The sequence below is a fragment of the Pelophylax lessonae genome (genome assembly GCF_965119305.1).
Source record: "Pelophylax lessonae genome assembly, chromosome: 5".
Taxonomy (NCBI): domain Eukaryota; kingdom Metazoa; phylum Chordata; class Amphibia; order Anura; family Ranidae; genus Pelophylax; species Pelophylax lessonae.
In genome coordinates, this window is record NC_138772.1 from 529,460,490 (window position 1) to 529,475,798 (window position 15,309).

At 42.5% G+C, this 15,309-nt stretch overlaps 1 protein-coding gene across 1 annotated transcript in view; it reads left to right on the forward strand.

The window, feature by feature from the left end:
- Positions 1-713: 713 nt before the first annotated feature.
- CCN4 (cellular communication network factor 4) overlaps positions 714-15,309 on the forward strand; it is a 123,570-nt gene continuing 108,974 nt past the window's right edge. Inside the window, exon 1 of the mRNA XM_082258718.1 lies at positions 714-908. Within this exon, the coding sequence (XP_082114844.1) occupies positions 861-908 (48 nt within the window). The 5' untranslated portion in view covers positions 714-860. The remainder of the gene's footprint in view (positions 909-15,309) is intronic.

Here is a 15,309-nt window from a genome sequence, read left to right on the forward strand (position 1 = left end):
GAAGGGGGGGGGGGGGTAAACCTTTCGGAGCTGAAGTGGTTAAATGTCAGTGAGGAAGGGGGGAGAAGGCACAGGGAATTTTATTATTTATTTTTTTTGTTAAGGGGAAAGGTCCTCATTAATGAACAGAGCTGCAATAATTTATGTCTTTTACCCCTTCCTGGAGTTCAACTTTAAATTCCCTTTAAATTATTATTTTTTTCCTGCTTGTAGTTGAGTTTTTATCCACCGCAGACAAATTTTGTAATTAGAGGGAATCAATGTTTCCAGCAATTCCAGAGTCTTCTTGGTACGGACTGTCACCGATCTTTCTTTACTTCTTCTCTTTTATAGTTAAAAGGAAACTTTGTGGCACATAAAAAAAGCCATTTCTCCATAGAATATACGAAGAGCCTTTATTAACTCCGTCTGTCTTAAAGCCACGCTCCCAGAAGTTGTTCTGGTTTTGTAGCTGGGAGAATGTACTAAATCCTTCTTGCTGTGTGTCAGTCAGTGCAGTATTGTCTATGCATTCATCACTTCCAGAGGGGGGGGGGGGGGGCTGGAACTTCTACAGATTTGTCCTAGGACTATTCCTTTAATGATTCTTCAGACACAGCCAAACCTTGCAGAGCATACAGGAGGTGGGGAGAAGAGAATGGAAAGGCAGGAGGGGAAAAAAAAATACAGGGCTTGTCTTCACTCCTCCTGACGTCACCCCTGTCCTTTTTTTTAAAAAAGACCGAGACAAAAGGCCATCAATGCTTTTATGTATGGATCAGCTGGGACGGCGTGCAACCTCATCCCTTCCTACCATTGATTCTGCACCACACTGAACTCCAACTGTCTCCAATCAATGCATTTAACACCGCTACCCAGGGATGAGGTGCCTCTTATATTGGATTCTAACAGCTGTCTCCGTCTGTCAGGTAAGTTCTAAAGGATGATGGGTTGGCTGGAGGAAAGTTTTGGAAAGTTTTGAAAAGTTTGGAAGGTGTAACCTGATGGGGGGGGGGACTTGGAGAGCATACCTGTAATAAACCTGTTCAAATATGTAGAAGAATCTTTTAAAGTTCAGGTAAAAGTTTGGAACTGTACGAAACATGTGTGGTTCCAAAATAATTCAGCGTTATTTCGGAAAGGCCACCTCAAGCAGTGGGTAGCCACCTTGTACTGGTTAGGAAAAAATAAAATTTGGTTGCATGCTGTGGTATAACGTTGGAGATCATAATGACTCTTTTTACGACTTTAACTTATAAACTTATAACAAAATTAGCAGGTTGATCTTCATCTACCTATCTATGCGTCTGAAAGTCTGGTTGGTGAGGACCTACCAGTTTTGGGATGCCAAATTTAAAAGCATGCTGGGACTTGTAGTTTCTTAAAAGTTGACTTGCTTCGTAATAGAATTTAACCAATTAGTAGGTAAAACTTCAGCTTTTACCCACCTGAAAGTCCAGTTGATGAGGACCTACCAGCTTTAGGATGCCAACTTCAAAGCATCCTGATACTTGTAGTTTCCCAACAGTTGATTTGCTTTGTATTGTTAATAAAGCAATGTGTAGGTAGATCTTCAGCTTTTACCCATCTGAAAGCCAAGTTGATTTGGGCCAACTAGCTTTGAGATGCCCACTGCAAAAGCATGCTGAGACTTGTGGTTTCTCAACAGTTGGCTTGCTTCGCAATAGAATTAAACCAACTAGTAGGTAAAACTTCAGCTTTTACCCATCTTAAAGTCCAGTTGATGAGGACCTACCAGCTTTGAAATGCCAACTGTAAAAGCATGCTGAGACTTGTAGTTTCTCAACAGTTGACCTGCTTTGTAATAGAATTAAACCAATTAGCAGGTATCTTTTCAGCTTTTACCCATCTGAAAGTCCAGTTGAGGACCTACCAGCTTTAAAATGCCAACTTCAAAGCATCCTGAGACTTGTAGTTTCTCAACAGTTGATTTGCTTTGTATTGTGATTAAAGCAACGTGTAGGTAGATCCTCAGCTTTTACTCATCTGACAGCCAAGTTGATTTGGGCCAACCAGCTTTGAGATGCCAACTGCAAAAGCATGCTGAGACTTGTAGTTTCTCAACAGTTGACTTGCTTTGTAATATAATTAAACCAATTAGCAGGTATCTTTTCAGCTTTTACCCATCTGAAGTCCCAGTTGATGAGGACCTACCAGCTTTGAGATGCCAACTTCAAAGCATCCTGAGACTTGTAGTTTCTCAACAGTTGATTTGCTTTGTATTGTGATTAAAGCAATATGTAGGTTGATCTTTACCCATCTGACAGCAAAGTTGATTTGGTCCAACTAGCTTTGAGATGCCAACTGCGAAAGCATCCTGAGACTTGTAGTTTCTCAACAGTTGACTTGCTTTGTAGAATTAAACCAATTAGCGGGTATCTCTTCAGCTTTTACCCATCTGAAAGTCCAGTTGATAAGGACCTACCAGCTTTGAGATGCCAACTTCAAAGCATCCTGAGACTTGTAGTTTCTCAACAGTTTATTTGCTTTGTATTGTGATTAAAGCAATGTGTAGGTAGATCGTCAGCTTTTACCCACCTGAAAGCCAAGTTGATTTGGGCCAACCAACTTTGAGATGCCAACTGTGAAAGCATGCTGAGACTTGTCGTCTTTCAACAGTTGACCTGCTTTGTAATAGAACTAAACCAATTAGCAGGTAGATCTTCAGCTTTTACCGAGCTAATGCCAATTTCAAAAGCATGCTGAGTGGTTTCTCAACAGTTGACTTGCTTTTTAAGAGGATTAAGCTAATGGTAGACCTTAAGCATTTACTCACCTGAAAGTCCACTTGATGAGGACCTACCAGCTTTGAGATGCCAATTTCAAAAGCATGCTGAGACTTGTAGTTTCTCAACAGTTGACTTGTTTTCTCATGACAGCTACAAACATGTAACCTAAATGGTATAAAAAAGAAAATGTTTTTGAAGTATGCTATGGAGGTGAATTTGCTAAAATGTTATGATGTTAGTAACTTGATCTGGCTAACCTGATGACACCTTGCCCAGGCAATGCTGAGACTATCAGTTCCTTGATACCTGATGAACTTTCAGTTGACTTGCTTTTTAAGAGGGTGCAGATAGATCTTCAGTTTTTACCAGTCTGAAAGTTGATGAGGACCTACCAGCTTTGAGATGCCAACTGCAAAAGCATGCTGAGACTTGTAGTTTTTCAACAGTTGCCTTGCTTTGTAATAGAATAAAACCAGTTAGCAGGTTGATTTGAAAGCCTTTACCCATCTGAAAGCCCAGTTGATGAGGACCCACCTGCTTTGAGATGTCAACTTTAAAAGTATGCTGAGACTTGTAGTTTTCCAACAGTTGACTTGCTTTATAATAGAATTAAACCAATTAGCAGGTAGATCTTCACCTTTTACCCATCTGAAAGTCTAGTAGTGGGAACCTACCAGCTCTGGGATGCCAACTTCAAAAGCATGCTGAGGCTAGTAGTTTTCTCGACAGTTGACTTGCTTTTTCATGACAGCTACAAACTTGTAAACTCAATGGTATCTTAAAGAAAATGTTTTTGAAGAATGCTATAGAGGTCAATTTGCGAGCATTTTATCACGATAGTAACTCGATCCGGCTAACCTGATGATACCTTGGCCAGGCAATGCTAAGACTTGCTCTTTCCTTGATACCTGAGGAATTTTCAGTTGACTTGCCTTTTAATTTCAGTATTAAACCAATGTGCAAGTAGATTTTCAGTTTTTACCCATAAAGTCCAGTTGTTGAGGACTTACCAGCTTTGAGATGCTAAATGCAAAAGCATGCTGAGACTGGTAGTTTCTCAACAGGTGACTTGCTTTTGATAGAATTAAACCAGTGTGTAGGTAGAACTTCAACTTTTACCCATCGGAAAGCCCAATCGATGAAGAAACTTTGAGTTGAGGGAGCTTTGGGATAAGGGAGTTTTAAGATGCCAACTGCAAAAACATGCTGAGACTTGTGGTTTCTCAAAAGTTAACTTGCTTTTTAAGAGAGTTAAACCAATTGGTCGTCTTAAACACCCAGTTGATGAGGACCTACCAGCTTTAAAATGCCAACTGCAAAAAATGCTGAGACTTGTAGTTTCTCAATGGGTGAATTGCTTTTTATTAGGATTAAACCAATGTGTAGGTAGATCTTCAGATTTAACCCATCTGAAAGCCAAGTTGACGAGGATGCTTTGATACGAGGAAGCTTTGGGACAGGCGAGATTCGAGATGCCAACTGCAAAAGCATGCTGAGACTTGTAGTTTCTCAACAGTTGACCTGCTTTGTAATAGAATTAAACCAATTAGCAGGTGTAGCTTCAGCTTTTATCCATCTGAAATCCCAGTTGAGGAGGACCTACCAGCATTGAGATGTCAACTTCAAAGCATCCTGATACTTGTAGTTTCTCAACAGTTGATTTGCTTTGTATTGTGATTAAAGCAATGTGTAGGTAGATCATCAGCTTTTACCCATCTGAAAGCCAAGTTGATTTGGGCCAACTAGCTTTGAGATCCAACTGCGAAAGCATGCTGAGACTTGTAGTTTTTCAACAGTTGACCTGCTTTGTAATAGAACTAAACCAATTAGCAGGTAGATCTTCAGCTTTTACCCATGCTGAGACTTGTAGTTTCTCAGAGAGCAGGTGATTTGCTTTTTATTTAGGATTAAAGGAATGTGTAGGTAGAGCTTCATATTTTACCCATCTGAAAGTCCGGTTGATGAGGACACTTTGGGATGAGGAAGCTTTGAGATGTCAACTGCAAAAGCATGCTGAGACTTGCAGTTTCTCACAAGTTGATTTGCTTTTCAGTAGGATTAAAACCACTTGATAGATAGATCTTCAGCTTTTTCATCTGAAAACCCAAACGATGTGGCCCTACAAGATTTGGGTTATCAACTGTAAAACCATGCTGAGGCTTGTAGTTTCTCCACAGTTGACTTGCTTTTTAATGGGAATTAGCAGGTAGAGCTTCAGCTTTTACCCATCCGAATAACCAGTTGATGAGGATCTACCAGCTTTGAGATTCCAACTTCAAAAGTTTACTGAGATTTATGGTTTCTCAACAGTTGACACGTTTTCCCAGGACAGCAACATGTGACCAAAATGTTATCTAAAATAAAAATTTTTAAAGTATGCTATAGAGGTGAATTTGCTAAGAAAAAATTAACAATAATAACTGGATCTGGTTAACCTGATGATATCTTGGCCAGGCAATGCTGTTCCTTGATACCTTTCATTTTCAGGACAACTAGAATTGCATAAGCTGATTACCAGTGATCTACGGAGAGGTTTTTTTAGGTCTTTGCAAAACTTTTGCAGAAACATTGAGCAGGGAACTTTGAGACTTATAGTTCCTCAAGAAGTGGAAGCTCTTAGCCATTACCCTATGGCAGTGATGGCGAACCTTGGCACCCCAGATGTTTTGGAACTACATTTCCCATAATGCTCATGCACTCTTCAGTGCAGTTGAACATTATGGGAGATGTAGTTCCATAACATCTGGGGTGCCAAGGTTCGCCATCACTGCCCTAGGGGGCTGCTGTAAATCACTATGACTAGTATCCATTTAAAGAAAAGTTTTTAAAGTTTGATTAAAAGAGTAAAAAATGTTCACACCTGATGAGTTTGAGAAAGCCTCTTGAGCACTGTAGTTCTATGTCCCTTGGTGGAAAGTTGTGTTGGGTTTAAACTGAGTTGACCACTTCCAAAGTGGAGTTAAGGTTTTCAGATATGTCAATGGTTTGCGAAAACAGTTTCTGACACTTTTGACAATGACAGTTTATCCTGTGCGAGAAAAGGCAGCTTGAGGCTCTCAGCTCTGCAGTTGAAAGCTTTTGGGTCTGACTCAACACACGTGGCAGAGGCTGCAAGCTGAGGAGAGAGAATGGAAGGAGGAGGCGATGTAAGGAAACAAGTTATGTGTCTGGAAGCAAAACCTTAATTTACTGTATAATAAACAGTCCCGGCATTCTGTAAAATTTTCTCTTGTTTGGTTTGGACAAAGTTATTCATTGCATAAACCAGCTACAAGGAAACAGATCTCTATCCGGGCTCTGTCCCTGGGGTAGTGTGTCCTTAGCTGAAACTTTGTCCCTTGCCCTCCAGGTCTTCTCGAAGGTTACTTGTCTTTATTTCAAGGCCCACTTCGGACACCAGACAAAAAATACCTTTGAAATTGGACCACCGCTAGGGGTATGTGGAAACAAATGCAGCCACCACATCAAGGATTACCCTGATGAAAGGGGAGTCTTCTTGGCCCCCAAAACGCATTGGATTTATTCTGCTTTGAATCAGTTTTATCAATAAATTACCTTGGACTCTTGGACGGTTGTTTGGTGATCTAATTGGATTGTATGAAAGCTGGTCCCTTTCCCTCCTGTTCTACTCAAAGGTTACTTGTCTATATTTAACCACTTGGCCTCTGGAAGATTTACCCCCCTTCAAGCGGAGTTCCACCCGAAATTTATACTTACCTCCATCTTCTCGCTCCCGGTCACCTGAAAAACAAATGGATAATCGCAATTTTTTTTTTTTTCACTTACCTTTTAGAGAAAATATACTCACCTTACTTCCTTCTTCCTCCCCTCGGCGGCCACGGCGATTCGTCACTTCCTGGCTTTTGCAATGATTCCTGGGAGCTGAACGTCATCGCTCCCAGGAATCATTGCGCCTGCACCGGCCCCGACGTCAGTTCCGGGGCGCGCGCGTCATTCCCTTCTAAACAGCTTCTGGGCATGCCCAGAAGCTGTGGAGGGATGACGCGCGCGACCCGGAAGTGACGTCGGGGCCGGTGCAGTGCATCGTGGGACCGAAGAAGGAGGAAGAGGACCGAAGAGGACGCGGAAGAGGATCGCGCTGGCTTCAAGCTGCCCACACCCGAGATGGCAGCGCTGGAGAAGACAATTTCAAGGTAAGTATTTCTCCTGAAAGGTAAGTGCGAACCGGGACAGATCAGAGGCTAGCCATTGTGGAATGTGCTAGCCCTGACTGTCCCGGGGGTATTTTTATAAAAAAATGTATAACTAGGGTGGAACTCCGCTTTCAGGACCAGGCCATTTTTTGCAACACAGCACTGCATTACTTTAACTGACAATTGCGTGGTCGTGCAATGCTGTACCCAAATAAAATTGATGTCAATTTTTTTCCCACAAATAGAGATTTCTTTTGGTGGTTTTTAAACACCTCTGCATTTTTTATTTTTTATGCTATTATTATTATTATTTCAGGTTCTTATATAGCGCTGTCAATTTACACAGTGCTTTACATATACATTGTACATTCACATCAGTCCCTGCCCTCAAGGAGCATACAATCTAAGGTCCCTAACTCACATACATACACAGTAGGGCCAATTTTTTTATACAGGATCCAATTAACCTACCAGCATGTCTTTGGAGTGTTGGAGGAAACCGGAGTACCCGGAGGAAACCCATGCAGGCATAAGGAGAACATGCAAACTCCAGGCAGGTAGTGTTGTAGTTGGGATTCGAACCAGCGACCCTCTTGCTGCTAGGTGAATGTGCTAACCACTACACCACTGTGCCGCTATAAACAAAATATCCAATAGACAAATATCCAATAGACAAATATACAATAGAAAATGTAAAAAATCAATTTTATTCATCAATTTAGGCCAATATGTATTCTGCTACATATTTTTGATAAAAAAAATCCCAATAAGCGTATATTGATTGGTTTAGGTGAACAGTATAGCCTCTACAAACTATGGGATAAATTTATGGATTTTTTTTTATATTAGTAATGACGAGGATCAGCAACGTATGCGATATTGCGGCGACCAATCAGACACTAACTGACACTTTTGACACTATGTGGGAACCAGTGACACTAATACAGTGATCAGTGCTAAAAATATGCACTGTCACTGTACTAATGACACTGGCTGGGAAGGGGTTAAACATCTAGACCAATCAAAGGGTTAGCTGTGTGCCTACTCAGTGTTTTTGTGTACTGTGTTAGGTACTTTTACTAGGGAAAGAGATTGATTTTATTCCCTCCTTTGCAGGAACGCAAAGTACATCCCTTCCTCCCTGTCAGAACAGAAATGTGTCTTGTTTACATAGTCAGAGCTCTGTTTTGTGTGTTTTATCCATGATCGGTGGGTGCCGGAAGGCATCCAGTGCCCGCCACACACAGATCAACTTCTGCTGTAAGTAATCACAGCAGAAGTGGCACGCGCCTGCCCCCTGTAGGTGGAAGTATGTATATATACATACATATATATATATATATATATATATATATATATATATATATATATATACTGTTTAAAAAAAATTAAGGGAACAGAGTGTAGTATCAAGTAAATTAAACTCCTGGGATATTGATCTGGTCAGTTAAATAGCAAAGGGGGTTGTTAATCAGTTTCAGCTGCTTAATGAAATTAACAACAGGTGCATTAGATGGGCAACAATGAGACAACCTCCAGGAACAGGAATGGTTTTACAGGTGGAGGCCACTGACATTTTTTTTCCCTACTCATCTTTTCTGACTGTTTTTCACTAGTTTTGTATTTGGCTAGGGTCAGTGTCACTACTGGTAGCTTGGGGGGATACCTGGACCCTATAGAGGTTGCACAGGAAGTCCAACTCCTCCAGGATGGCACATAAATATTTGTCATTGCCAGAAGGTTTGCTGTGTCTCCCAGCACCGTCTCAAGAGCATGGAGGAGATTCCAGGAGACAGGCAGTTACTATAGGAGAGCTGGACAGGGCCATAGAAGGTCCTTAACCCATCAGCAGGACCGGTATCTGCTCCTTTGTGTAAGGAGGAACCCTACAAAAAAAGCCCCACAAAATGACCTCCAGCAGGCAACTGGTGTAAATGTCTCTGACCAAACAATCAGAAACCAACTTCATGGGGATGGCCTGAGGGCCTGACATTCTCTAGTGGGCCCTGTTCTCACTGCTTAGCACCATGGAGCTCAATTGGCATATGCCATTGAGCACCAGAATTGGCAGGTCTACCACTGTGCTTTTCTCAGATGAGAGCAGGTTCACCCTGAGCACATGTGACAGACGTGAAAGGGTCTGGAGAAGCCATGGAGAACATTATGCTGCCTGTAACATCGTTCAACATGACCGGATTGATGGTGGATCAGTGATGGTTTGGGAAGGCATATCCATGGAGGGCCACACAGACCTCTACAGGCTAGACAATGGCACCCTGACTGCAATTAGGTATTGGGATGAAATCCTTCGACCCATTGTCATACCATGCTCGTACAGTGGGTCCTGTGTTCCTTCTGGTGCACGACAATGCCCTGCCTCATATAGCGAGAGTATGCAGCAAGTTCCTGGAGGATGAAGGAATTAATACCATTGAATGACCCTCGTGCTCGCCTGACCTAAATCCAGTAGAACACCCTTGGGACATTATGTTTCAGTCCTTCCGACGGCACCAGGTTGCACCTCAATCTGTTCAGGAGCTCAGTAATGGTCCTGATCTGGGAGGAAATACCTCAGGACACCATCAGTCGTCTGATTAGGAGCATGCAACAACGTTGTCAGGCATGCATACAAGCACATGGGGCCATACAAACTACTGAGTACCATTTTGAGTTTCTGCAGTGAAATTTCAAAATAGACTAGCATGCTGCATAATCTTTTCATTTTGATTTTTGGGGTGTCTTTGAATTCTGTAGGTTGATAATTTTCAATTTAATTAAACAATGTGGCATTCTTTCATTCCTAACCCCTTACCCAGTCCATATTCCCATTGAGATCTGATGTGTTTTCAAAATGTTCCTTTAATTTATGTGATCCACGCAGAGCTGCTGCCCTGTAGCAGTAAAACTGCTATAGGGTGGTCAGCAAGTGGTTAAAGCGCCACTTGAGGCACCAGACAGAAAATACCAGTGGGACTCCCCTCTAGGGGTCTATGGATATGTGGAAATAGGAGCAATACTTACTTTATTCTTCACTTCAGCAGAGTTTCTCTGTGCTGTAAGATTGGTCCTCTGACTCTCTAAGGCAGGGGTGTCAAACTTAATTTCATAATGGGCCACATCAGCATTATGGTCGGCTTCAAAGGGCTGGTTGTATTTGTAAGACTAGATGTCCAGAGCACCACACTTGCACTTCCACCAGATGCCAAGAGCCCCCCCACCATTAGGAGTCAAGAGTCCCCTACCCTCCCTTACATCACAGTGTATCCTCCGTACATTGGGCTGCCACTGGGAAGAAGCTGGGGGGGGGGGAGCAGAAAGTGCAGGATCTGGAGGAGGACCATAGGAGGGCTGGTGTCATCTGCTGAATGCTGAGAACAAGAACCAAACAGAGGGTGCACCGGCCTTGTGCATTATCCTTAAAACAGTTTAATGTATAAAAGGTATAAAAAGGGGTACTCACAAACAGGCTCTGAGGAAGAAGCAGGACCTTGAAACGCGTCAGCCTACCTATGGACGTTTTTATTCATCCTGTTGGGATACTGTGGACTTCATAGTCCTTTTATGACATGCCTATACCAAACACATGTTTGTGATTACCCCCTTTTTATACCTTTATGCATTAAACTGTTTTAAGGATAATGCAAAAGGCCGGTGTGCCCTCTATTTGGTTCTTGTTTTTAGCTGTACAGACTTCCCCAGTCTTGTGAGGGCAGCAAGGCGGCATTTATCTGTACCAGCCTGGATACAGAATCTCTCAGTCTGACCCTTCTGAGACCCACCTTTTGAGGGCAGGAGAAGTTTTTAGAGTGTCTTTGCTGAATGCTGAGACCAGGGGAGGTGGGGACGAGACCCGAAGGGTCTGCTATGGATCTGAGTGGGGACTCCACGCCGTTTTTTTTCACAAATTTTCTTTTGCTGGCAATTCCTTTTTTTACATTCAGCTGTCAGCGGGGAACCCCACTGACAACTGATGACTCATTGGTTGTCAAGGATGAGGTGGCCGGCTTCCCGGCCTGCTCCTTAGCAACCAGCTATATACAGTGTTTTTAAAGCGGTTGTAAACCCTAAAATAAAAAAAAATAAAAATAAAAAACCTGCAAGACAAAGGCATAATGAGCTAGTATGCATCGCATACTAGCCCATTATGTGTAACTTACCTTAGAACGAAGCCCCGACACGGACCCCCGGACATCGCTGCGGGCACTGCCATGATCCCTCGCCGTCTCTTCCGGGTTCGCCGGCTCCAGCGCGGTGATTGGCCGGAAAAGACGGCTCTGGGGAGATGATTGGCCGGAGCCGCGATGATTTTCCGGCAAGCTCCCGGCAAATAAATTTAAGGTCTCCCCGGACCTTCGGAGCGCATGCGCCGCTCGCGAGAGCGGCTGCATGCACTGTAAATATCTCCTAAACCATGCCAGTTTAGGAGATATTATTTGTACCTACAGGTAAGCCTTATTATAGGCTTACCTGTAGGTAAAAGTGTCAAAAAGCGGGATACTACCGCTTTAAAGGGGAAAAATAAAAAAAACGCAAAACGTAAAAAAAAAAGCCGCAACACTTGCGTTTCTGGTGCGACTCCGGTGAAGTCTATTACATGTAAAACGCAATCTGCTGTGGGAAAAAAAAGTTTCTGACCCTTTCCAAAAATGCACCAGCTGAAAAATTCATAGATGTGAACGTGTACCATAGGAGACCATGTTAAATATAATGTAGCGCGATTCTGCAAAAAGCACCAAAAAGTAGGTGTAAACATGGGTAATATTAAAAGAGAAAGTGATATCGCCGTGAAATGAATCACAATTTTGGCAAGAAAAGTACATGAAACAGATCAGACATTTGTATTTCACTTGGATGTTTGGCAGAAGTTTCAATCATCATTTATCAGATTTGGAAGAGGTAGGATGTAGATACATCTTTGTTCCAAAGAGATTTTTTTCCGTATTTAATTTTTATTTAAAAAACGTTTTTATTTTCCATCTGGCCGGATGTTTTTGCATCTTAGTGTGGGAAAAAAAAGCGAGGACACGGATGTGGGTCACCTGGTTCCAGATGTATTCGGATTCTCGATACAACTTGTTTTGTATATTCTGGGTCAGTGACAGGTTCCCATTCATTTCCTGGAGGAGTTGTTGGCATAAATAAGTAGCCCAATGCCAGCAGAGGTGGTTAATCTGTGCTGGAGCAAGGTAGAATGGAGCGGGCATGAAGCCAAACTCAGCCGTAACTGGTGCCAGTTCACCATCTGTTTGAGATGAAACTCAACAATCATCGGCTAGGCGAAAAATATAACAGGAGTGAAAGAAGGATACAGTATGTTCTAGTTACCCACTGGAGGCAGATTCCACCCCATATTTCCCAATTTTGGTAACGGTGGAAGTAATTTTGGAAAATTGCTTATTTATGCAACAGCATTGCTTTGAGGAACCACCCATAAGCCTCAGTTACACTTGCAGAAGGGGGGGTGCATAAAAATAGGCTCTTAAAATGAACCTGTTGCTTTGCTCTACATGGATGTAGTACTTGCTTTAATGAGACTCTGTGTCCTTGCCCATGCAGGGTATAATGGCAGTGTAATTGGAAAGTTCCGCCCCCCCCCCCTGCCTCGGTTATGCTCACCTTACCAGCCATCTCTTGCGGTTCCTGCTTCTGCCTCTTTAAGGGTGCTCCCATATTTCCCTTTCAAAACAGAACCAAATAACCAGGAGCTCCTGGGGTGCCTGTTGAGTGAAGGATAGGAACCGACCAGTGGGCCACCAAGGAAGTCACTATGCTACCTGCCAATAAAGCATGGGATGAATGCTGGAGCAGGAAAAAACATGTGATGGCAGCACATAGGGACAACACAAACGGAATCCAAGGGAATACAAGAGAGATATCCAATAAGAAGAAGTTCAGTTTATTGATATAAAAATAAGGGGGGAATCACCAATGTACATACATCACCATGGGTCTGGAGTCAGGCAGTAGCACTGTCAAAGTGGAAGACTGAATGGCCGAATGCCAAAGCCACTGTGTACTGAGCGGTGGAGGTTCTTGCCGGAACCAGCCAGCGTGAGGATGAACTGTCACTAGCCTGCTCCGATCCGATGATGATGACCAGAAGGATGTCACTCACCTTGCAGGAACCAGGGTGGAACACAATCATCCTCCATTGCCATGACTACGCGTTTCGCACGCATGCGCTTTATCAAGTCCCATATTTCCCTTTGCCCATGTTCTCTTTGATTCAGCCATTCTCAACCAGGGTTCTGTGGAACCCTATGGTTCTTCCAGAAGTTGTTAGAGATTCCTTGAGCTGTGGTTGATTGACCTCTCATTTGATGGTTCCTGAATAGTTCCAGGGCCAACACCATTTGGCGCAGCCAGTGACATTACACCAATCATCTTTTTTTTTTTTTTTTGGTGCCCCGTGTGAGGATCAAACTCACCAATCATCTTTTTAGCTGTCTGTAGGGGTGGCAGTCTGACCACAATTTTAAGCGGGTTCTTCCATCTGGCCACCAATGTAGGAGCAATCTCCCCACTGAATTGGTTTTAGTAAGGCTTTCTGAAGACCTGAATATTAATTTGTGTTCCTCCAGGTTAAAAAGGTTGAGAAAGGCTGCTTTAATCTAGAGCACAGCATAAAACTTTATTTGGTGTGAGAATGCTAATATTGACTTTACGCAACTCTTTGTAGTGCAGTGCCAACTGCTTGCACTGTTGGTTCCATGTATTACCATCAGCGGGTGCTTAGGTCTAGGGATGCACTGATCCGACTTTTTTGGACCCGATACCGATATCTGGCGTTATGAAATCACTGATACCAATACCGGAAACCGATCCAGAGCTACACACAGAGCATGCAGCTGCAGTACAGAGCAAAGCCGCTGCCTCATGTGTACGGCTCCTCCATTCACAGGCGGAGTGCATCTGATATCACTCCGCCTATGAGCCGGGACTATACAGAAAGTAGCGGCTCCCATCCCATACAACTACTGCACCAAGTAAGGGATGGCTGAGCCGTTACTAAGCAAAAACCGGATCGGCCAGTGGATCGGTCAATGTTACCGATCCCCCCGATCCAGCTATAATGGCCATATCGGCGCCGATATCCGATCCGAAAATCAGATCGGTGCATCCCTACTTAGGTCTATCCTTTTTTCCACACAGAGTATGAACTGTTTGTATTTTATTACAGCAGCCACTCAGAGCTTACCTCTGTTGGAAAGTGACAGCTGAAACAAATATTTGAGGATTTCAGTTCTGGATCGGAACGATTTGCCCCCTAATGACCAGGCCATTTTTTTGCGATTTGGCACTGCGTTAATTTAACAGACCATTGCGCGGTCAGGCGGCGCTGTACCAAAATAAAATTTATGTCCTTTTCCCCCCCCACAAACAGAGCTTTATTTTGGTCGTATTTGATCACCTCTGTGATTTTTATTTTTTGCGCTATAAACAAAAAAGTGTGACAATTCTGAAAAAAAACAATATTTTTCACATTTTGCTATATAACATTCCCCAAAAAAGTAAAATATGTACCAATATGCATTCTGCTACATGTTTTAGATAAAAGAAATCGCAATAAGCGTATTTTGATTGGTTTGTGCAAAAGTTATCGTGTCTACAAACTAGGGGAAAGATTTGTGTCATTTTGTCAATCTTGGCCAAAAAGTTGTGCGAATCTTGGGACGATAACAACAAAAAACGTACCCCTTAGATTGGTGACTTCCTCCAAGAGACACATTAAATATTGGCTCTGAGCTCCGAGACCCCACTGCCCTCTTTTACCATGAAGTCATAATGCCTGGGGCTAAGACATTACCAGGGTCAAAATAGACATTTTTACTTAACCTCAAGAGTAAATAAAAGGTACCCTTGTGTTACTTTCAGCTTTTTTTTTTTCCAGGTAAAATGAGCGAGAGAAAGCTTGCTGCTTATAAAGGCGGGCATGCAGAATGCCGGTAATAAGCAGCTTGCAAAGAATTTTTGACCTCAGGCAAATGATTTTATCTTCTCCTACAAGTACATATACTTCCAGTGTGAACATTTACAGACAATGTTTCAGACATTCAAATTTTACATTTTGCATTCATCTTCCAAAAAATCTTGTAATCGCTATGTAAAGTATATATACCCTGATATATTTAATTTGTAGATAAAGTAAGGACATAAGTCTAGTTTTTATTGCTCAAAAAATACATATCCAAGGGGATTTCAAAACTTGTTTGATCAATAAAATGGAGAAAACATATAAGGACTGTACCAACAGTAATACAAAAGTGGGCATAACTTTACATAAAAGTACATAGAAACATACATACATTATACTTTCAAAAGTATTGGGACACCTGCCTTTACACGCACATGAACTTTAATGGCATCCCAGTCTTATGGCTGGAATACACAATAAGAAAATCGGCCGAAAATTTCCGTTCAGTGAG